The sequence below is a fragment of the Sander lucioperca genome, chromosome 5 (genome assembly GCF_008315115.2).
Source record: "Sander lucioperca isolate FBNREF2018 chromosome 5, SLUC_FBN_1.2, whole genome shotgun sequence".
In the NCBI taxonomy this organism is placed as follows: domain Eukaryota; kingdom Metazoa; phylum Chordata; class Actinopteri; order Perciformes; family Percidae; genus Sander; species Sander lucioperca.
Genome location: NC_050177.1, coordinates 30,725,483 through 30,750,754, shown reverse-complemented (window position 1 = coordinate 30,750,754; position 25,272 = coordinate 30,725,483). Strand labels below are relative to the sequence as shown.

General features: G+C 44.8%; 1 protein-coding gene across 1 annotated transcript in view; it reads left to right on the top strand.

Annotated features, from left to right (window-relative positions):
• Positions 1-25,272, top strand: part of LOC116037687 (protein NLRC3-like) — a 38,793-nt gene that overhangs the window by 1,000 nt on the left and 12,521 nt on the right. The window contains 5 exon segments of the mRNA XM_036001666.1: positions 194-291; positions 911-2,212; positions 2,288-2,747; positions 10,973-11,146; positions 11,623-11,796. Of these exon segments, the coding sequence (XP_035857559.1) occupies positions 194-291; positions 911-2,212; positions 2,288-2,747; positions 10,973-11,146; positions 11,623-11,796 (2,208 nt within the window).

Sequence of the window (25,272 nt, the reverse complement as noted above, 5' to 3'; positions counted from 1 at the left end):
GCAGAACTATTAGTTCAGATACTGTTTCTAACTCAGATGGATCTTTTATGGCTTTTAAAGCTGAATGTTGAAGTTACTGTAAAGAGTTTTTGTAACTATTTAAAATCTGAAAATGTGCGTCAAATGAGGTATTTATTTTCTCTAAATAAAAAACTGCCTCTATTATTTTAGTGATGAAGAAATGTTTTCACAGAAAGAGGAAGAGGAGTGATGTTTGTGAGGAGGAGCAGCCGTCCAGATCCAGAACCAGAACTGGACTGCAGACAGCCAATCAGAGCAGCTCTGAACAAAGTAAGTCTGTCCATCTGTCTGCTGATGTCTTCATGTCTGAACACACCGCTGGTTGTTGTAATACTGAGACATGTGTTGAGTCAGACAGCACAGACTAGGGCTGCACAACATATCGTTTTTTATCATTGATTAGCGTTAACTAATGCAATATACACATCAAGAAACACGCAGATTTTTTTGTGTTAATTACAAGGATAATTTAAGTAACTTCAAAATTAAACTGTCATTCTTTTTTGTCTTTTATATTCATTTCAATTTGTTTAATAAAAGAAAGTTGGAAATCATTTCCTTTCATTTGTTTTTAACTCAACAAGCGTTGTTGTCGTTGTATTTTAGCAGAATCCTGAAAGCAGCAGAACTGAGAACACGTCATGTTTGTGTGATTATGTATCGTGTATATATATATATATATATATCAATATTCAACAAAGTTATAGCATAACACGTATTTTCCTTATATATTATGTTGCACTAGTGAAGACATTTAAAATAAATATTGTTACAGTTTACGTCCATCTGAAATTTAACTGGATTGTTTTCATATTGGTAATAAAAATAATCATGGGATTGTCAACTTTTCTCTTTCTTGTTCTGTCTCTCACCTTTGTCCTTTTTTTAGTGAATGTTGGTCGTCAGAAACATAAGATCAGGCTGAAGGGGACATTTGAACGTGTGACTGAAGGAGCTGCAACAGGAAGTAGAACCCTCCTCAACAGGATCTACACTGTCCTCTACCTCATAGAGGGACAGAGTGAAGAGGTTAATACCCAACATGAGGTGAGGCAGCTCGAGACAGCTTCCAAGAAGAAGACCCTCCATAACTCTCCAATCAAGTGCTGTGACATCTTTAAAGCCTTACCTGGCCAACAGAAACACATCAGAGTCGTTCTGACGAGCGGCGTCGCTGGCGTTGGAAAAACCTTCTCAGTGCAGAAGTTCTGTCTGGACTGGGCCGAGGGTTTGGAGAACCAAGATATCAGTCTGGTGATTCCTCTTTCCTTCAGGGAGCTGAACTTGATCAAAGATGAGCAGTACAGTCTTCTGGAGCTGCTCCGTGTTTTCCATCCAACATTACAGGAGGTCCCAGCAGAGCAGCTCGCTGGCTCTAAACTTCTCTTCATCTTTGACGGCCTGGATGAAAGCAGACTTTCACTGGATTTCAACAACAATGAGGCTGTTTCTGATGTCACACAGAAGTCATCAGTCAACGTGCTGTTGACAAACCTCATCCAGGGGAAGCTGCTTCCCTCGGCTCTCGTCTGGATAACTTCCCGACCTGCAGCAGCCAATCAGATCCCTCCTGCGTGTGTTGACAGGGTAACAGAAGTACAAGGCTTTGCTGACGCCCAGAAGGAGGAGTACTTCAGGAAGAGATTCAGTGATGAAGAGCTGTCCAGCAGAATCATCTCCCACATCAAGACCTCCAGGAGCCTCCACATCATGTGTCTGATCCCAGTCTTCTGCTGGATCACTGCTACAGTTCTGGACCACATGATGACTACACACCAGAGAGGAGAGCTACCCAAGACCCTGACTGACATGTACTCACACTTCCTGCTGGTTCAGACAAAGAGGAAGAAGGTCAAGTATGCTGAGGGACATGAGACGAGTCCACAGGAGCTGACAGAGGCTGACAGGGAAATTCTTCTGAAGCTGGGGAAGCTGGCGTTTGAAGAGCTGGAGAAAGGAAACATCATGTTCTACCAAGAAGACCTGGAGCGCTGTGGTCTGGATGTCACAGAGGCCTCGCTGTACTCAGGAGTTTGTTCAGAGATCTTCAAAAGAGAGAGCGTGATCTTCCAGAAAACAGTCTACTGCTTCGTTCATCTGAGCGTTCAGGAGTTTCTGGCTGCAGTCTACCTGTTCCACTGTTACACCAACAGGAACACACAGGTACTGGAGGACTTCCTGGTAGAAGACTGGGATGATGATGATGATGGTGATGATGATGATGATGATGATGATGGTGATTGGGACAATGATCATTACTCATCCCTGGTTGTCTTCCTGAAGAAAGTCATGAAGAAATCCCTGGAAAGTAAAAATGGCCACCTGGACCTGTTTGTCCGCTTCCTTTATGGCCTCTCTCTGGAGTCCAACCAGAGACTCTTAGGAGGCCTGCTGGGTCAGACTGACAACAGTCCACAAATCATCCAGAGAGCCATTGACAACCTGAAGGAGATGAACAGTAAAAAGATCTCTTCTGACAGAAGCATCAACATCTTCCACTGTCTGACGGAGATGAAGGACCACTCAGTCCATCAGGAGATCCAAGAGTTCCTGAAGTCAGAGAACAGATCAGAGAAGGAACTCTCTGTGTTCCACTGCTCAGCTCTGGCCTACATGCTGCAGATGTCAGAGGAGGTTCTGGATGAGTTGGACCTGGAGAAGTACAACACAAAAGAGGAGGGACGACGGAGACTGATTCCAGCTGTGAGGAACTGCAGAAAGGCTCGGTAAGTCCAGATGTGATTCTCATTTTAAATCAGTGTGAAGCTGAGACCATCAGTATTAGAGTAAACATACAGACTTTACACACATGAACAATATAAAACTTACACACTATAAAAGATAAACCTGCTTATTGTAAATAATTCTACATGTTACTCTGCAGATGTCTTTGTTGTCTCAAACGCTGTGAGAATGAGACGATGATGATCTTTGTGTTTGTAGCTAAAGTATCTTCTGTCATCATTTAATCACAACAGACAGCCTTTTTACAGTGTACACAGAGTCAGCAGTGTGTTTCTATAATGTGTCTATTTTATATACAAACAGACATTTATTATCTGTGATCTGCTGAACCAACATCACATGACCTTGAAGCTTTTTCATAATAACTTTCAGTTAGTTATTTTTATCATATTTTTATGAGCAGATTCTGAACTATTTCATTTTAAGGAAGTTCATTTTCACATTTTATACAATATCTATCAAGGCTGGTTTAAATAATAGATTTTTCTAATTTAAATTGATTTTCATTTGAATGATCCAATATGGATAGATACAATCCAGAATGGGTTTCTGTCTGTATGATATATGAAACTAGAAGACCTAAGGAATCCATTGGTATCAACTATGTCATGCTAGCTGTCAGAAAGTTTAGATAACGCTCCAAAGTTACATTACAAGAAAGGAAGTTTTTCCTCACCACTGTCACACTGAATACTTGCTCTTGGGGGAATTACTGGAATTGTTGGGTCTTTGTAAATTATAGTGTGGTCTAGACCTACTCTATCTGTAAAGTGTCCTGAGATAACACTTATTATGATTTGATACTATAAATAAAATTGAATTGAATTAAAACTACATTAAAGGGTAACAACGTTTTTTTTCAACCTTGCCCCCATCTGCCCGTGCATTTGTGTCTAATAGACTGATGTGACCAAAGATCTTTGAATTTGGTCCAGTATTGAGGGAGATCACAATGACGAGCCGGTGTGAACCGAGCTACAACGTAACCTAATGGGGCAATTGTGAAGCCTTGCTTTTTGTCCAATAACCGTGATTCTTTTTTACTGACAGGCTCAGTTTGTTGCTAAAAGTGTCTGACAACATTATAGATCTCAGGACTTGACTTCTTGTCTGAAGACAGCGGTGTGGAGAGTGAAACACGAGACGAGAAAAAGGTGTTCAGGTAGTCTGTTGTTACGGAGTAGGATACAGAAATCATAGGCTCCTGTCATCTAAAAGATTTTCAATGCAATGGCTCAATATTTAAATGATTTTGACAATGTGGAATCACTTACATTCTCCGGGAACCATCACCTTATCGTGGTGGAGAGGTTTGTGTGTCCCTATGAACCTGAGGGCTGTGTTGCCTGGAGCTTTGTGCTCCTGGTAGGGTCTCCCAAGGCAAAGTGGTCTCAGGTGAGGGGCCAGACAAAGAATGGTTCAAAAACCCTATGAAAAAACGAGGTAGAGATGATGTGACCCTGCCCGGAGGAAGCCCGGGGCCCCCGTCTGGAGCCAGGCCCAGATGGAGGGCCCGTCAGCGAGCGCCTGGTGGCCGGGTTTGCCACGGAGCCCGGCCGGGCACAGCCCGAAAAAGCTACGTGGCATCTCTCTCTCCAACCCATGGGCCCACCACCTGTGGGAGGAACCGCTGGGGTCGGGTGCGCTGCCACATGGGTGGCAGTGAAGGTCAGGGGCCTCGACGGACCAGACCCGGGCAGCAGACGCTGGCTCTGGGGACGTGGAACGTCACCTCTCTGTGGGGGAAGGAACCGGAACTTGTGCGGGAGGTGGAGCGCTACCAGTTGGATCTGGTGGGGCTTACCTCTACGCACAGTCTCGGTTCTGGAACCATACTCCTGGATAGGGGTTGGACTCTTTTCTTCTCCGGAGTTGCCCAGGGTGTGAGGCGCCGGGCGGGTGTGGGGATACTCACAAGCCCCCGGCTGAGCGCCGCTACGTTGGAGTTTACCCCGGTGGACGAGAGGGTCGCCTCCCTACGCCTGCGGGTTGTGGGGGGGAAAACTCTGACTGTTGTTTGTGCGTATGCACCAAACAAGAGCTCGGAGTATTCGGCCTTCTTGGAGACCTTGAATGGAGTCCTGTATGGGGCTCCAGTAGGGGACTCCATAGGTTCTGCTGGGGGACTTCAACGCGCACGTGGGCAATGATGGAGACACATGGAGAGGCGTGATTGGGAGGAACGGCCTCCCTGATCTAAACCAGAGTGGTTGTTTGTTGTTGGACTTCTGTGCTAGTCATGGATTGTCTATAACGAACACCATGTTCGAACATAGGGATGCTCATAAGTGTACTTGGTACCAGAGCACCCTAGGCTAAAGGTCAATGATCGATTTTATAATCGTTTCATCTGATCTGAGGCCGTATGTTTTGGACACTCGGGTGAAGAGAGGGGCAGAGCTGTCAACTGATCACCATCTGGTGGTGAGTTGGGTCAGAGGGTGGGGGAAGACTCTGGACAGACCTGTTAAACCCAAACGGGTAGTGCAGGTGAACTGGGAACGTCTGGAGGAGGCCCCTGTCCGACAGACTTTCAACTCACACCTCCGGCGGAGCTTTTCGTGCATCCCTGTGGAGGCTGGGGGCATTGCACCCGAGTGGACAATGTTCAAAGTTTCCATTGCTGAAGCTGCGGCGGGGAGCTGTGGTCTCAGGGTCTTAGGTGCCTCAAGGGGCGGCAACCCACGAACACCGTGGTGGACACCGGTGGTCAGGGAAGCCGTCCGACTGAAGAAGGAGTCTTTCTGGGATATGTTATCGGAATATATTCCGAAGGGCCCGAAGACCTGCAGCCTCTGCTGTGAAAGAGGCAAAGCAGCGGGTGTGGGAGAAGTTCGGAGAAGACATGGAGAAGGACTTTCGGTCGGCACCAAGGTGCTTCTGGAAAACCGTTCGCCACCTCAGGAGGGGGAAGCGGGGAACCATCCAAGCTGTGTACAGTAAGGATGGGACGCTGTTGACCTCAACTGAGGAGGTAATAGGGCGGTGGAAGGAGCACTTTGAGGAACTCCTAAATCCGACTAATACGCCCTCTATGGTAGAGGCAGAGCTGGAGGATGATGGGGGATTGTCGTCAATTTCCCTGGTGGAAGTTGCTGAGGTAGTTAAACAACTCCACAGTGGCAAAGCCCCAGGGATTGATGAGATCCGTCCAGAAATGCTTAAAGCTCTGGGTGTGGAGGGGTTGTCTTGGTTGACACGCCTCTTCAACATTGCGTGGAAGTCTGGGACGGTGCCTAAGGAGTGGCAGACCGGGGTGGTGGTTCCCCTTTTCAAAAAGGGGGACCAGAGGGTGTGTGCCAATTACAGGGGTATCACACTTCTCAGCCTCCCCGGTAAAGTCTACTCCAAGGTGCTGGAAAGGAGGGTTCGGTCGATAGTCGAACCTCAGGTTGAAGAGGAACAATGCGGATTCCGTCCTGGTCGTGGAACAACGGACCAGATCTTTACTCTCGCAAGGATCCTGGAGGGAACCTGGGAGTATGCCCAACCGGTCTACATGTGCTTTGTGGATCTGGAGAAGGCGTATGACCGGGTCCCCCGGGAGACAGGGTGGGAGGTGCTGCGGGAGTATGGGGTGAGGGGGTCCCTTCTCAGGGCCACCAATCTCTGTACGACCAAAGCGAGAGCTGTGTCCGGGTTCTCGGCAGTAAGTCGGACTCGTTTCAGGTGAGAGTTGGCCTCCGCCAGGGCTGCGCTTTGTCACCAATCCTGTTTGTCGTATTTATGGACAGGATATCGAGGCGTAGTCGGGGTGGAGAGGGGTTGCAGTTTGGTGAGCTGGGGATCTCATCGCTGCTTTTTGCAGATGATGTGGTCCTGATGGGATCGTCGGCCTGTGACCTTCAGCACTCACTGGATCGGTTCGCAGCCGAGTGTGAAGCGGCTGGGATGAGGATCAACACCTCTAAATCTGAGGCCATGGTTCTCAGCAGGAAACCGATGGAGTGCCTTCTCCAGGTAGGGAATGAGTCTTTACCCCAAGTGAAGGAGTTCAAGTACCTTGGAGTCTTGTTCGCAAGTGAGGGAACAATGGAGCGGGAGATTGGTCGGAGAATCGGCGCAGTGGGTGCGGTAGTACACTCAATTTATCGCACCGTTGTGATGAAAAGAGAGCTGAGCCAGAAGGCAAAGCTCTCAATCTACCGGTCAGTTTTCGTTCCTACCCTCACCTATGGTCATGATGGCTGGGTCATGACCGAAAGATCGAGATCCAGGGTACAAGCAGCCGAAATGGGTTTCCTCAGGAGGGTGGCTGGCGTCTCCCTTAGAGATAGGGTGAGAAGCTCAGTCATCCGTGAGGAGCTCGGAGTAGAGCCGCTGCTCCTTCGTGTCGAAAGGAGCCAGTTGAGGTGGTTCGGGCATCTGGTAAGGATGCCCCCTGGGTGCCTCCCTAGGGAGGTTTTCCAGGCACGTCCAGCTGGGAGGAGGCCTTGGGGAAGACCCAGGACTAGGTGGAGGGATTATATCTCCAACCTGGCCTGGGAACGCCTCGGGATCCCCCAGTCAGAGCTGGTTAATGTGGCTCGGGAAAGGGAAGTTTGGGGTCCCCTGCTGGAGCTGCTACCCCCACGACCCGTTACCGGATAAGCGGAAGAAGATGGATGGATGGATGGAATCACTTACATTGGACAAAAAGTAAGGTTCAAATTTGCCCCATTAGGTTACATTGTAGCTTGATTCACGCCAGCCCGTCATTGCGATCTCGCTCAATACTGGACCAAGGTTGAAAAAAAACAGTAGTTACCCTTTAATGTAACTGCTTTGGGGTTAATTCTTAATGTAAACATTGAGACTTTAGTAATAGAGACAGAGGCAAGTCCCATCGGAGGGGAAAACATCTCTCTGCTCTGTTGACTTGTATTGTGTGAAGGTTTCCTCCTCTTTGTTCCATCTGCTAGAAACACAACAGAAACATGTCTAAAAGCTGTTCTGTCGTGATATTCACTTTTTTTATATTCACAAATGGTGAATCGGAATCAAATCTATCAGGAAATTAGAGGCGATACCCAGCCCTAATATCTATAATCATTGTTTGATGTGAGAGAGGATGTGGGGGGAGGCCAAAAAAACACCTCCATCCTCGTTAAATAAAAGCTGCAATTCTATATTGTTTAGTTTCTAACAATGAGCATCTTTTGATATGGGACAAGCTTTTTAAAGATTGTTGCATTACTGGTTACCCTAAAATTCAAACTGTCAGACAACGCGTTTCTTTTACTTTTCAGTAACACTAAAGGCAAGATGGGCAGAGAAAATAGCAGCACACATTAGCGCTGTGTTTTTTTATTGAATGTGTGTATTTATCTCCTGATATACTGAGACTTCAGCTGATTACACAGTCAGCTGCTGGGACGACTTCCAGGTTCGTTCTGCCAGTGAAGGAGAGCTCAGCAGGTTCACCTCAGTGGTGGGATTTTATCTTCCTCAAGCTCAGATAAGAAGTGAGTTGTAGTTATACTATGAATGCAAGTCTGCAGTCTTAATTTTTGAATTAAAAAAAAAAATCCAGAATGGATCTCTGTCTGTATGGCATGGCCATTTTTGAAAGGGGTCCCGTGACCCCTCACCTCAACATATCTGAATCTAACATCAGACCCTTGTGAATGTGTTTTTTTAAGGATAAAAGTTTCGGATTTGATTATTCTTTAAATGTTGTTTATTATCTGTCATCACAGGATTATTAACTGTCCACTCTCTGAGACTGACTGTGAAGTCGTGGCCTCAGCGCTGAAGTCCAACCCCTCCCATCTGAGAGAGCTGGACCTGAGTTACAACCTGAAGGATTCAGCAGTGGAGTGTCTGTGGGCTGGACTGCAGAGTCCAAACTGTAGACTGGAGACTCTGAGGTCAGTTCATGTATTGTGCTCACATACAGTGTATAACTCACTAGGGCTGTTGGAACAAATTCCGAAAGTCAAATATAATTTGAATAGTAAAACTATCAATTTTATTTTAATGCTGAAATTACTATTCAAATGTGATTCTTTATAAATATGTTGGCTAATGTTTTTAAAGATTTTTGCAATGGCCTACCCGCATGCTTTTTTTGTCACGTCTGATGAACAATCAGTTATGTTTTTAGGACTAGGTGAAACAATCCACTGTTTAGAACCTGAGGTATCAGTGGTTCGCTCCAACCTGGTCTGACAGAATTCCATGAAATGAACACGGCCTCTTAACTCAAAATCTTTGACAGTTTCATGGAATCGCCGAAAATTCCGTCACGGGCCCACGGACGCGATTCCTATGTAAGTCAATGACAGGCATCATCCGTGGTCTACGCACGGATGCCCTAATCACAGCACGTTTCTTTCTGCCAGTTGGGCTGCGGCAGAGAAGCTGTATAGCTTTGCTATTATTGGTATTTTTAGCCCAATAATCACTGCAGCACTTTTCCTCAACGGGACAATGCAGTCACCTCTTGCTGTTGTAGATCTGTAAGCGTTTGGTTGTCACGGCTGGTGCGAAGGCAGGCACGGTAGGACCCAAATGCAGTTTAAAGAGTTTTATTTAAAGATAAGCAAAAACTTACTGGAGCAATAATCCAATACATCAGGGAAATCCACGACAGGGAATGCAGAAACAAAACAGAACGCACAGCAAAGAAGACGAGACGATCCGACAAGAGACAAGGGAAAACAGAAAGGCTAAATACACAAGGTAATGAGGGAACGAGAGGCAGGTGACACAACAGGTGGAACAAATCAAAAAAGGCGGGAAACAAACAAAGACAGGAAGAAAGCTAGACCAGACAAGGGAGACAAGACAGACTACAAAATAAAACAGGAAAGCAAGCAAAACAGAGAAACAAGACTACACAATAAAACAGAACAAAATACCAAAACGCTGACATTGGTACTATGTTGACAAACTGGCTCAATACATGAGGAGCCAGTCCATGTAGAATTTTGTACATAAGACAGAGATCTGTATATCTAATCAAATTTTCGAAACAGCTAAACGCGAAGGGGGGAGAAATTCGGCAGGAAGGAGATTTTTGGCACAAACACTGGTAGCGCTAAGCGAGACGTAGCTAACTTTATGGAGGGACGTTGTTCTGACTCGGGTGCCTGGGTCTGATATGGTCTGTTTCCGGACGCTTCATTAAACTGCCGTTAGCGTCGTTAGCACCCCGGCACTGGAGTTAAGTGCTGGCTGGGTACAGATTGCTGTAATGGTACTGGCTGGCTGCTAGCAGACTGGGGGCTAATGGTAACTGTATGTCCCAGGGCTGCTGTCAGCTGTCATCCCGAGTGAAGTCTATCTGCACCGAAAAAGAATACAACAAAATTCCACTGAACCAAGTGAGGACGGCGCTCAAGCAATAAATTAGTTTAAAAAATGAAACATGACATATGAACTGTGGCTGAGATCCAGAAATAATTAATACTTTAATAATAATACTTTAATAATGGACGTTTGTTTAGTCCTGATTATACAACAAGTAGATCCGACCAGACAATCTAATTGGATCACATTAGCTTTTTGGATCAAATCAGCTGTTCAAGGACTTATAGTAGCTAAATCTATCAATGAAAAATATATTTCTTTAAGTAGATATAGTTATAACCAGATTAAGTTAGCCAAGCAGTTTGGTATTTTTATGTGCAGTAGTTATGTTTGGAAAATTCCACGATCTCTACCGTTACAAAGCTAACATTAGCTTAAGATGACTGGCTGACTAATGTTCAAAAGGGAGGGACTACAAATCATGTCTGTTGCTTTTCTTTATTTTGAGAGTGAATTGCCCCACAATATGAATACAGTTTGATTATAACTTTTATTTAGTTGGTAACCGTTGTTGTATAATCACTTTATTACACGAGAGGGTTTGATTTAATGTGATATTATCACTACAGTCATTCTTACAAACCTCGGTGCCAGCGCATCGGTCCAAGATCGGTCCAAGATCATCATCAATGCATCAATGTTGTGCCAATAATGGCATTAAATCAAACCCTCTCGTGTAATATTGCTTAATTCAGTCATGATTAATTATTATGTTTCCAACTTGTTTCAAAAATGGATTCTGTATTCTCTATCACCAACATTACACTAACATTTAAAAACAATGGTTATGTCTTATTCATTACCTCCCCTCCAAAAAAGCTCTGTAAGTGTGATTTATTCATCAATAAATACTCTGATATCTTTCATCAGGGGTTAAATATAATAACTTGCTTCCTTCCTGTTGTCTCTCCAGACTGAGTGGCTGTAACCTGTCAGAGAGAAGCTGTGAAGATCTGTTCTCAGTTCTCAGCTCCCAGTCCTCTAGTCTGAGAGAGATGGACCTGAGTAACAACAACCTGCAGGATGAAGGAGTGGAGCTGATCTCTGTTGGACTGAAGAGTTCACACTGCAGACTGGAGACTCTCAGGTCAGATCAAGCACAATAATCTTTGAAAACACAGTATTGAAAAATACTTTGGAAACATTCAAAAAATGTGAATGCTTCCAAAGTATTTCATTCTGATTTAGAATCACTTTATAAAGAATGAAATATGAACTGTGGCTGAGATCCAGAAATCATTTATATTTTAATATCATATGATACTGAAACTCTGATTAACTTTAGTTGATAAAACAGCTGACATGTAGCTTTGTGTCTGCTGATACGATGATCTTCGGCAGTAATGATTAATTATATATTCATTCATTTCTAGACTCAGAGTTACCCTCCATGAGGAGTTTTCGTTGTTAACTTTTGTTGTTAAATAATTAAATAGAACAGATGATTTTAAATGTGTATGCTAAATCTGGACCAAAATGTACCTGGACAACAAACAAACATGAAACAAACATGGCTCCACATGTTGACAGAGGGTTCCTGTGTGTGGTTCTGTGTATTTGCAGTCTGTCAGGCTGTCTGATCTCAGAGGAAGGCTGTTCATCTCTGGTCTCAGCTCTGAGCTCCAACCCCTCCCATCTGAGAGAGCTGGACCTGAGCTACAATCATCCAGGAGACTCAGGAGTGAAGCTACTGTCAGCAGGACTGGAGGATCCTCTCTGGAGACTGGACACTCTCAGGTACAAACACTGATGAACAAAAAGGAGATATTTGTGTGGGAAGGTTTAAAGGAGAACATCTCCAGGAACTAAAATGATAACTCCCTTTTGTTAATAATTGATGTAGTTTGGACACATCTCTGTATGTTAAAAGGAACTGTCCGTGGTTTTAAGAAACATCCTTTTTTCCTCTTTTCCGTGATCAAATCAGTTTCAACTCGACAGAAAGGTCCAGGACAGGTTTAGCCTAGCTTAGCACAATGCAATGTGCTTTCTACGCTGTGAGAAGAGTGTGTGGATGAACCATTAATCTACTCTCGTAGCAGACTAGTTAGCTAGCTGTTTAAAATGTTGCTGTGGGTGCTGCATGGCGCATGTGAACGATCAGAGACGTACACTGACATCTAGACTAATTATTGTACAAAGTTCCTCTTGTGCTGGGAGAGTACAGACTCCAAGTTCAAAAACCTCTTTCTTTGTCCCTGCAGTGCAAACACAATATATGTGTGTGTGAGAGTGATGCAATGTTGATGTTTCTCTACAGAGAAAGGTCCACTGTGGCACCAAATGCTTGCTCTTGGGGGAATTGTTGGGTCTCTGTAAATGATAGTGTGGCAGTGGTGTCAGCAGCCATAATCCTGTTCCAACTGTGCGTACTTTTTTTTGAGACACTCATCTAATGATAACAATGTGTAAATTTACACATAGTCTGTTCTGCTCTCTGCTATGTTCAGTTGTATTTTCCTCATTGTTTATACGTTATTTCACTCACAAGCCATCCACTATTAATCAGAATATTCATTGTTATGACTCAATCTGTATTTGAGAGGTGGGCCGTCAGGGCCAGCAAGTCCTTCTCTGCTGGCCAAGAGATTGTTATATTTTTATAATGAAAGGCCTATATATTCATTTCTAAAATAAATATATATATATATATATATTTATCAATTTCATATATGTATTTTATATATTGTATATGTTGCAAGTTTGTTTACAATTTTAGATGTAAAGTTTTTTTTTTTTTTTAAAGATTTTTTTTGAGGCATTTTAGGCCTTTATTTGTATAGGACAGCTTAGATTTGAAAGGGGAGAGAGAGAGGGGGAATGACATGCAGCTAAGGGCCACAGGTCGGAGTCGAACTTGCGACCGCTGCGGCGAGGAGTATACCTCTATATATGCCTATATGCCTGCTCTACCAGGTGAGCTAACCAGGCGCCCTTTAGATGTAAAGTTAATGAAAGAAAGGTGGATGTACTTTTCTTCACATGATGGGCAGCTTTTGGTAAGTTTAATGTTTTTTTCAGCATTTTAGTGAAATGATTTTATAGCTATTACTGCTTGCTTTAGGTGTTAAAGATTTGAGCAGTGACAGTGGCTGCTGGGCCTTTGTGTGTGCGTGGTGACGTGTGTGTTAAGTCCCCGCTGCTTGGCTGGAATTTGTGGGGAGGCCTGTTGATCCCTGATTGGGTTATTTGTGTTTTTGATTGCTTTGTGGTCACCGTATGAGTCAATATGACCGGTTGTTGTGGGTTTGTTTTGGTTTCTTTGGTAATTCCATTCATTTTGACTTCATGTGATGCAGCATCCTGTCATACTGCGTGAAAGTGATGGCTTCAGTCAGCGTGTGTTCATGTCTCTGCAGTAGTGTATTAGGTGTCTCTAGGTGTTGAGTCTTGTGTTAAATCACGTTATTCCACACGGTAATGTCCTAGTAGTAGTAGTAGTAGTAGTAGAAGATTGTAGCTAGTAGTAGTAGTAGTAGTAGTAGTAGTAGAAGATTGTAGCTAGCAATAGTAGTTAGTTAGTAGTAGTAGTAGTAGTAGTAGAATATTGTAGCTATCAGTAGTAGTACGTTAGATTGATAACCTTTAAAGGCAAAAACACAAAAAAGAAATATTCATTAATTAAAGGACAATTTCAAATTAAATATATCATTTCATTGTAGTCATTGTAACCACATCATAAATAGCCATTTTTCTCGAATGAGCTGAATGAGAGTTCCCTCTTTCACGAAGGGATTTTGGTGAAATACTTTTTCACCAAACATTTCACACCACATGTTCACACAAAGGTGTACCAATTTAAATGTTCCCCAGGGAAACACAAGCCAATGATGGGTTCCACAATGCATGCACTTTCTGGCCCCCTGCTGGTGTTTTATCTTGTAAAGAAGTTGAAAGGGTGAATGCTTATGTTGTTTCCTGTCTTTTGATACAACAGTACTGAAGGCCCAGGTGTAAAATACACGGCCCTCCACTGCTGTAGATAAACTGCTGGTTGCTATGGACGCTGCTATCTCTGAACCCACGGATCTAGCATGTTGTTGGTATCATATGTGTTTACATGGACATGAATATTCCTGTTATGAGGGTTGTCCTGTTTTTGATCATATTCAGGATATGATGTTTAGGCTACATGGCACACAGAGAAATCAGGTTATTCACATCAGTCAGTCTCGCAATACGGCATAGTGAACACAGTGGTTCCTGCCTGTAACAGAGGAGGGGGGGACTGACAACCTCAGCCTGTCAGTCAGGCAATAGGGCATAGTGAACACAGTGGTGCCTGCCTGTAACATAGGAGGGGTGGGGGGGACTGACAACCTCAGCCTGTCAGTCAGGCAATAGGGCATAGTGAACACAGTCTGCGTGGAGTTTTGAAATGTGTAAACACTAGGGCCGGGACTTTAACGCGTTAATTAAGGTTAATTAATTACGGGATTTTAAATTAAGATTAATTACGCAAAAAATAAATAACATCATTTTAACCACACTTTGCACCGCGGAACGTTTTTCAATGAATGAGTTTCGACGGACCAATTATACTGGGGCACCAACTAGCGTTCTTGACTTCCGACAACAACAAACCACAGTGAACATGAACGAAGAAGCTGACGAGACCGCTTTGCTTGGCCCCGTGGATGGGAAATTTTGTTTTAAAAAACGAAAGGATGGAAGCGTCGACAAGAGCATGGTTGTGTGCAAGCTATGCAACAAGGAATTTGCGTATCACCGCAGCACATCGAGCCTCAAATATCACCTCAACGCAAAACACATAGGAGTTAGCGTGGACGTTAGCCCGACTCCGAGTAAAGTTACAAGGACCCACACCCAACCCACACTCCACCAGATGACTGGTTTGCGATTAATTTCGATTAATTAATTACAAAGCCTCGAATTAATTAGATTAATTTTTTTAATCGAGTCCCGGCCTTAGTATATACACTTAACTTTACTGGCTTTACTGGCACCACAGCTCTGTGTGTGTGTGTGTGTGTGTGTGTGTGTGTGTGTGTGTGTGTGTGTGTGTGTGTGTCTGTCTCTGTCCGTGTGTGTCTGTCTCTGTCCGTGTGTGTGTGTGTGTGTGTGTGTGTGTGTGTGTGTGTGTGTATGTATGTGTATGTGTGTCTGTCTCTGTCCGTGTGTGTGTGTGTGTGTGTGTGTGTGTTTGTGTGTGCGCTTGTTTTACTATATTCGTGGGGTCCAAAAACCGGGGAGTCCAGTATACTTGTGGTGTCTGCACAGCCTTGTGGGGCCAGAATGCTGGACCCCACAAGGTTAAAGGTCTGTTTGAGGGTTAAGACTTGGTTTTAGAATTAGGGTTAGAATTAGGTTATGGTTAGGGTGAGGGTAAGGGTTAAGGTTAGGCATTTAGTGGTGATGGTTAAAGTTAGGGTAAGGGGCTAGGGAATGCATTATTTCAATGACGGGTCCGCACAAAGATAGTGAAATGCACTGTGTGTGTGTGTGTGTGTGTGTGTGTGTGTGTGTGTGTGTGTGTGTGTGTGTGTGTGAAACAGAGCCGGGTCTACAAATGTGTGAGCGTTCATATTTTATAGGGGTGATGTACTTTGATATTTCTTCTTTGTACCAGATAATAATCCCTCCTGAGTCCCTCCCTCTGTTAACAGCAGGGAGTTTCACTGATGACAGGATGATTTCTCTGTAGTTTGGGGGACAGTGAGGATGACAGCATGATTTCTCTGTAGTTTGGGGGACAGTGAGGATGACAGCATGATTTCTCTGTAGTTTGGGGGACAGTGAGGATGACAGCATGATTTCTCTGTAGTTTGGGGGACAGTGAGGATGACAGCATGATTTCTCTGTAGTTTGAGGGACAGTGAGGATGACAGCATGATTTCTCTGTAGTTTGGGGGACAGTGAGGATGACAGCATGATTTCTCTGTAGTTTGGGGGACAGTGAGGATGACAGCATGATTTCTCTGTAGTTTGGGGGACAGTGAGGATGACAGCATGATTTCTCTGTAGTTTGGGGGACAGTGAGGATGACAGCATGATTTCTCTGTAGTTTGGGGGACAGTGAGGATGACAGCATGATTTCTCTGTAGTTTGAGGGACAGTGAGGATGACAGCATGATTTCTCTGTAGTTTGGGGGACAGTGAGGATGACAGCATGATTTCTCTGTAGTTTGGGGGACAGTGAGGGACAGAGCCAGGTCTACACCAGGGGCCTCATGTATATTCGAGAAGCTTGCGTACGCTGGTTTTCACAGACACTTTGTGATGTATAAAAAATTAACTTGACGTGAGAATATGCGGCCTTCACGCAAACTGTTGAGCAACATATCCAAACTACTGTGGATATGAAGGAAGCTTACCTTACTACTCTACTACAGCTTCTCTGGAGAGGGAAGGAGACGTGCTAGCCTTTGGTGGGTTTTTCCTTTGGTTTGGAGCCTTTTGGTCCTTAGCTTAGCATAGCATAGCCTTCTTACTCCTCTTCTCTGTCCTTAGCTGTTATTAGCAGAGTTAGCTGTTGTGTTAATAGAGTTAGCTGTTGTGTTCGCAGAGTTAGCTGTAGTGTTAGCAGGGTTAGCTGTTGTGTTAGCAGAGTTAGCTGTAGTGTTAGCAGAAGTAGCTGTTGTTAGCAAAGTTAGCTGTAGTGTTAGCAGAGTTAGCTGTTGTTAGTAGAGTCAGCTGTTGTTAGCAAGGTTAGCTATTCTGTTAGCAGAGTTAGCTGGTGTTCGCAGAGTTAGATGTAGTGTTAGCAGGGTTAGCTGTTGTTAGCAAAGTTAGCTTTAGTGTTAGCAGAGTTAGCTGTTGTTAGCAGAGTTAGATGTAGTGTTAGCAGAGTTAGCTGTTGTTAGCAGAGAAAGATGTAGTGTTAGCAGAGTTAGCTGTTGTTAGCAGAGTCAGCTGTTGTTAGCAAGGTTAGCTATTCTGTTAGCAGAGTTAGCTGGTGTTAGCAGAGTTAGCTGTTGTTAGTGGAGTTAGATGTAGTGTTAGCAGAGTTAGCTGTTGTTAGCAGAGAAAGATGTAGTGTTAGTAGGGTTAGCTGTTGTGTTAGCAGAGTTAGATGTAGTGTAAGCAGAAGTAGAAGTAAGTTAATAATAATAATAAAGCTTTATTGCGGACACAGGTCCATATAACACATCATTCAGTATACATATTATAAAAAGGAGATACAAAAATACATAAAAAAAATTGCATATTAACCTATAGGACACACAATAATACATAAAAATTGCATATGAGCCTATAGGATATACAGGCTATTGCATCAATGTGGTCTTAACCTAGAAGTGTATCTATAACAGCTTTTCAGAGGGCTGACTAGAGCTTCAGTTATGTGGTTCTCTGACTTGTCCAAGAGACACATAAAACTAAACATCAGTTGTCTTAAAGATGAACTGAACTGGAATTTGAGTAAATGTGATATAACAGATGTATTTTATTTCTTCTCATTGGTACAATGATTAAAATGGCTGAATTTGTTAAAAGGGATAAAACGGTACATTGAAAGTGTTGTTGTTGTTACACGGGCGCCGCCATGTTGGAATTCCACAATCGGCTACGTCACTGGCATGGTAAGCAGCCATGGGATGTAAACAGTCTGAGGCTAACGGACATGGCTGAGGCTAACGGACATGGCTGAGGAAACGGAAACCAACAGGTCTAGGGGGGGTCATACTGCATTGCCCCTGGCTGCAGTAATGAACTGTATAGGGCTAAGGCAGCTGGGGTTACGATACATTTCCACAGGCTACCTTTGACAAGGAAACCAGTCCTCAACTCATGGCTAGCTGCCTTAAAACTGGCTAGCCCTCCGACAGCCCCTAGATTTCGAGTCTGTAACGAGCATTTTTTAGCGACAGACTATTTAGAGAGCTGTAATTTCGATTCAACAGGGTCACTGGTGAGGGTTAAGTCCAACAGACTGAAACCTGAGGCCATTCCGTCAATGATCGATTTTTCAGGCTACAGTACAGGGCAGACCGATAGACCAACGGCAAGACACTAACACCGATGCTATCTGCCGCAGAGACAGGGCGCTGAAACGCTCACATCAGGCAGAGGACAGAGAGGTATGTTTAGCTGTTATCCAGCATGTTAGCAAGTCTACTAGGCAAAGGGCTGGATGTAACGTTGTTGTGACATACACGTGTAGGCTTTATAACGTTCAACAAAACTGAGACTGACACACTGGGCATTCATTGAAATTGAGTCACAAAACCAAGCTAGATACCAAATGATCCAAGCACTTATGTAAAACTCCACAAGCTAGCGCTCCGACCATAGACTGTATAAATAAACCATGACTCCGATGATATCACAGATCAATAATAATGCGTTTCTAGCTGCTAACTAAACCACAGCGGGTCTGTAAACAGCATCCAACGTCCCTTTCTACTCACCCTGAAGCTAGCTTTTACATTACATTACATGTCATTTAGCTGACGCTTTTATCCAAAGCGACTTACAATTAAGTGCTTTCAAATGTGAAGGTTCAAACTCCAGACCACAAGTAGTAAGTGCAAATACAGTAGCTTTAAATAGGCAAAGCTACAAAGAGACATATGAAAGTGCAGGTTCGAAAGTGCAAGATTTTTTTTTTTTTTTTTTAATTTTTTTTTTTATCCGAGGTGTAGTCGGAAGAGATGCGTTTTTAGCCTTCGCCGGAAGGTGTGTAGGCTTTCAGCCATCCTGATATCGATGGGGAGCTCGTTCCACCATTTGGGAGCCAGGACAGTGAACAGTCGGGATTTCGTTGAGTGATTAGTTGTCCCTCGCTGTGAGGGAGCAGCCAGCAGTTTGGCTGATGCAGAACGAAGTGGGCGGGTTGGGGTATATGGTTTGACCATGTTCTGGATGTAAGCGGGTGCTGATCCGTTCGTGGCCCTGTACGTAAGTACTAGTGTCTTGAAGTGGATGCGGGCCGCAATTGGTAGCCAGTGAAGAGAGCGGAGGAGAGGTGTAGTGTGAGAGAACTTGGGGAGGTTGAAGACAAGTCGAGCCGCTGCATTCTGAATGAGCTGCAGGGGTTGGATCGCACATGCAGGCAGGCCCATCAGGAGGGAGTTGCAGTAGTCTAGACGTGAGATGACTAGAGCCTGAACCAGAACCTGAGCCGCCTTCTGCGTTAGAAGGGGACGTATCCTTCTGATGTTATGCAGCATGTATCTACACGATCGGGTAGTTGCAGCAATATTAGCAGTGAAGGAGAGTTGGTCGTCAAGTGTTACACCCAGGTTTCTAGCAGTCTTGGTGGGGACTACTATAGAGTTGTCAATTGTTATAGTCAGGTCTTGGGTAGGAGAGCCCTTCCCTGGAAGGAAAAGGAGCTCAGTCTTGTCGAGGTTGAGTTTCAGATGGTGTGTGGACATCCAAGAAGAGATGTCAGTCAGACAGGCCGAGATACGTGCTGCTACCTGAGTTTCAGACTCAGGAAAGGAGAGAATTAGTTGGGTGTCATCTGCGTAGCTAGCTGATGTCTCAGGGCACATTGTTGATGCAGAGGGAGTTCAACTCACAGAAAAAGCTGCTAGTTCCATTATAAGAGGTATCTGTGCAGGATCCATTTGTGCAATATCCATCAACGACCACAAGGAAAAAATCTGCCACCTCTGCACTAGCCTAAAGTAAAGAGGCGAGTATGGCTGCAGCCTGGAGCGTCCTGTCTCATGCCGTCCCGTCTCATGCCGTCCCGCCTGGTGCCGTCCCAGAGCTTCTACTTTTCAAAATAAAAGCGGGCGTCTGGAATAAATTACTTTACTACTTTAATACTTTATCTTTTTTAAAGACACGGAGTGTACCTTAAGAAGTTAAGAAACCATCTTTGTCTGCAACCCCACACGCACCCACACACACACACACACGCACCCACACACACACACACACACGCACCCACACATACACACACACACACATACACCCACACACACCCACACACACGCACCCACACGCACCCACACACACATACACACACACACTCCCACACACACACACACACACACACACACACACACACACACACACACACACACACACACACACACACAGCCACTCTGCTGCTGCGCTGGCTGCCTGTCAGGACATTCTGCTTAACGTGAAAAATCTTAACGTGGTTTTATGAACCTAAACAACGATCAATCATCACCACATTCCTCATGGCCATATCTTATAATGAACACTTAAGCCTGTCAAAAGAACTAAACCGAAATCCAACGATTAAGTTCTCACATTAACATTTTCTTCTTCATTGGCGCCTATGGCGAGGAAAAAGCTTATACCTAAACAATGATCAATGATTACCAAATGTCTCTCTCATATTGCTCCTCATAACCACTGAAACTGTCAAAAAATCTAACCAGAAATGTGGTGATGATTGGTCGTTGTTTAGGTACATTAAACCACGTTAAGCTTTTTCACATTATGACTTATAAAGCCCATGAGAACCGTGGGGAGTCAACCCACAGCCGCTCCGCTGCCCTGCTGAAAATGTGAAGCAGAAACGCGTCAGATGTCAGATAACGTCCAAAATAATTGCACTTTGAGTTAGATTTTTTGACAGTTTTCAGTGGTTATGAGGAGCAATATGAGAGAGACATTTGGTAATCATTAATCATTGTTTACGTACATTAAACCACATTTTTATTCATTAGCTACAGGACAGCGTCTTTCAAACATGACCTGCTCGAAAGAGAACAAAAAAATGAATGCGTCATTGTACCCAGCACTTCTGGAAATGTACTTCCACATTTGCGTCTCTGTCACCAACACATTTCAAACCAAACTGACGCCCATGAACTTACCCGTATCTCCATCTGGAAAATAATTTGATTTCGTATTTTTGACCCTCTGAACTTACCGTTGGACACGCTCGGCATGAGATGAGACGGCATGAGACGGGACGGCTTGACATGGGACGCTCCAGGCTGCAGCTGTACAGTCTTGAAAGTAAACGGCAAAACTCGTGAATCCTCCGTGCATCCGTCAACCTGGGGTGACTCTCCTACGTGCAGCAAACTTTTTTTTTTTTTTTAACTTTATTTATTTTGGTTTTAACATTTTGCGTGCAGCTAACTTAACAAGCAATCCCATTGGATGAATTCGTCCAATCACATTTTCCATTTATCTGCCTCGATTTTCTAAAACGCACAGGACCTTTTCTATTTTCTCTAAATGTACACGATATATAAGCAGTCTCTATTCCCTAAAATGCATAATGTGCTTGGATACAATAAATGAGAGTGCATGACAGGTAGATGGTCCAGGTTGACCTCTCTGCAACAGATGGATTCAGTTGCAGTGTCCATGCTCCGGCAGCGCCCACACACACACCAGTCACTTCCCCCCAAACGATCCGAAGGTGGAGCCTGAAACAGACTGTCCTCCATGTGGTGGTAGTCAGACACTACAGGCCTGTCCCTCACAGGCTCAAATGTGTAACCCATGCCATTAAAATTACTCATTTTCATGTGTATTTAATATGCTGCACTGTAGCCTATATACCTTCGCAGGTCCTACCATACCATTGACGTCATCGAAATTGTCAGCGTTCTAATACTAACAAACGTCATTTTTGTGTTGCTTAAAAAAAGCTATATTGATTTTTTTAATTAATATTTTTAGTGTAATTTATTTTTATTTGTCATAACCAACACGTTATCAACGTTTATTCTTTCAGTTCAGTTCATCTTTAAGAGTGTCTCACACGTTGGCATTCTAGTGGACACAAACAACTGACTGGCCCTCTGCCACCTAGGGACACGGAGCATCAGCCTCATGGCATCATTGTCTGCTACCTTGAGCCTCTGCATACTCTTTTTCTTATAGTTAGACCACAATTGAGCAGTATATAACGGTGTGATGTAGGTTCTAAACAGAGAGCACTTCACAGAGTCAGAGCACATAGAGAACCTCCTTATAAGCATGTTAGCTTGAGAGTAGAATTTGACAGCGCTGTCGGTAGAGGTCTTTATCATCCGTCCAGTCATCAGATATGACATGTCCTAAATATTTAATTTCCTCACACACAGCAAGAGGACTATCTGACAAATAAAAAGTCGGAAAAGTTGGTTTCCTGTCCTCGTCACTTCTAACTATCATTATATGACTTTTCTTAGCATTATACTTTATGTCATAATCAAGGCCATACTGAGAGCACACCTTCAGCATCTGCTGCAGCCCAGCACTATATGGACAGAGCAGGACCAGGTCGTCTGCATACATAAGATGATTAACAGTAGTGTTGCCCACAAGACAGATAGTTTGTAACCTATTTAACTGATTTGATAATTCATAGATATAAACATTAAATAAAAGAGGAGACCAAATCCCTCCTTGCGGCACTCTGTTACTAACACAGAATGGAGCAGATACAACATTGTCCCATTTAACCTGAAACGTTTGGTGGGCATACCAAAACTCTAAAATTCTCACTAAAAATTTAGGGGCACCTCTATCTAACAATTGTACAAACAATCGTTCATGATTAATTCTATCAAATGCCTTTGACGTATCAATAAAGCATAGGAATACAGATGAATTTAAGCTTGTGTACCTAGACACAATCTCTTTAAGAGCAGAGATACACAGGTCAGTTCCATGTTTTCTTTTGAACCCAAACTGATTGTCAGTAGTAAGGACATACATTTCTAGCTTTGTTAACAGTATTCTCTCCAGTACTTTAGACAAGATACTGGCTAATGCAATTGGTCGATAATTGTCAATACTGTTGAGCTTACCAGCCTTGTCTTTAAGCACAGGTACTAATATTACAGACATAATATCATTTGGCAGGACACCATGAACCAGACAACCATTAAAGCATAAGGAGAGCAGAGGGCAGAGCTTATGGCTGGCATATTTTAGATGTTCTGCAGTAATGCAGTCCATACCACAAGCTTTGTTGTTCTCCAACATATGAATGGCATCATAAATATCTACTGCCCTAACTATCATGTCTGCTGAGAAATCAATATGTTCATAATTGATTCTAACTGAATTACTTTTAAGACAATTAAAAAGGTCACTGTAGTGCTGACAACAGAGCTCAGCTATTTTTTTCTGGGCTACCATCCATCCATCTTCGTCTGCTTATCCGGTAACGGGTCGCGGGGGTAGCAGCTCCAGCAGGGGACCCCAAACTTCCCTTTCCCGAGCCACATTAACCAACTCCGACTGGGGGATCCCGAGGCGTTCCCAGGCCAGGTTGGAGATATAATCCCTCCACCTAGTCCTGGGTCTTCCCCGAGGCCTCCTCCCAGCTGGAAGTGCCTGGAACACCTCCCTAGGGAGGCGCCCAGGGGGCATCCTTACCAGATGCCCGAACCACCTCAACTGGCTCCTTTTGACGCGAAGGAGCAGCGGCTCTACTCCGAGCTCCTCACGGATGACTGAGCTTCTCACCCTATCTCTAAGGGAGACGCCAGCCACCCTCCTGAGGAAACCCATTTCGGCCGCTTGTACCCTGGATCTCGTTCTTTCGGTCATGACCCAGCCTTCATGACCATAGGTGAGGGTAAGAACAAAAACTGACCGGTAGATCGAGAGCTTTGCCTTCTGGCTCAGCTCTCTTTTCGTCACAACGGTGCGATAAATTGAATGTAATACCGCACCCGCTGCGCCGATTCTCCGACCAATCTCCCGCTCTATTGTCCCCTCACTCGCGAACAAGACTCCAAGGTACTTGAACTCCTTCACTTGGGGTAAAGACTCATTCCCTACCTGGACAAGGCACTCCATCGGTTTCCTGCTGAGAACCATGGCCTCCGATTTAGAGGTGCTGATCCTCATCCCAGCCGCTTCACACTCGGCTGCGAACCGATCCAGTGAGTGCTGAAGGTCACAGGCCGATGATGCCATCAGGACCACATCATCCGCAAAAAGCAGCGATGAGATCCCCAGCTCACCGAACTGCAACCCCTCTCCACCCCGACAACGCCTCGATATCCTGTCCATAAATACGACAAACAGGATTGGTGACAAAGCGCAGCCCTGGCGGAGGCCAACCCTCACCTGAAACGAGTCCGACTTACTGCCGAGAACCCGGACACAGCTCTCGCTTTGATCGTACAGAGATTGGATGGCCCTGAGAAGGGACCCCCTCACCCCATACTCCCGCAGCACCTCCCACAGTATCTCCCGGGGGACCCGGTCATACGCCTTCTCCAGATCCACAAAACACATGTAGACTGGTTGGGCATACTCCCAGGCTCCCTCCAGGATCCTTGCAAGAGTAAAGATCTGGTCCGTTGTTCCACGACCAGGACGGAATCCGCATTGTTCCTCTTCAACCCAAGGTTCGACTATCGACCGAACCCTCCTTTCCAGCACCTTGGAGTAGACTTTACCGGGGAGGCTGAGAAGTGTGATACCCCTGTAATTGGCACACACCCTCTGGTCCCCCTTTTTGAAAAGGGGAACCACCACCCCGGTCTGCCACTCCTTAGGCACCGTCCCCGACTTCCACGCAATGTTGAAGAGGCGTGTCAACCAAGACAACCCCTCCACACCCAGAGCTTTAAGCATTTCTGGACGGATCTCATCAATCCCTGGGGCTTTGCCACTGTGGAGTTGTTTAACTACCTCAGCAACTTCCACCAGGGAAATTGACGACAATCCCCCATCATCCTCCAGCTCTGCCTCTACCATAGAGGGCGTATTAGTCGGATTTAGGAGTTCCTCAAAGTGCTCCTTCCACCGCCCTATTACCTCCTCATTTGAGGTCAACACCGTCCCACCCTTACTGTACACAGCTTGGATGTTTCCCCGCTTCCCCTCCTGAGGTGGCGAACGGTTTTCCAGAAGCACCTTGGTGCCGACCGAAAGTCCTTCTCCATGTCTTCTCCGAACCTCTCCCACACCCGATGCTTTGCCTCTTTCACGGCAGAGGCTGCAGCCCTTCGGGCCCTTCGGTACCTTGCAACTGCCTCCGGAGTCCTCTGGGATAACATATCCCAGAAAGACTTCTTCTTCAGTCGGACGGCTTCCCTGACCACCGGTGTTCGTGGGTTGCCGCCCCTTGAGGCACCTAAGACCCTAAGACCACAGCTCCCCGCCGCAGCTTCAGCAATGGAAACTTTGAACATTGTCCACTCGGGTTCAATGCCCCCAGCCTCCACAGGGATGCACGAAAAGCTCCACCGGAGGTGTGAGTTGAAAGTCTGTTGGACAGGGGCCTCCTCCAGACGTTCCCAGTTCACCCGCACTACCCGTTTGGGTTTACCAGGTCTGTCCAGAGTCTTCTTCCAC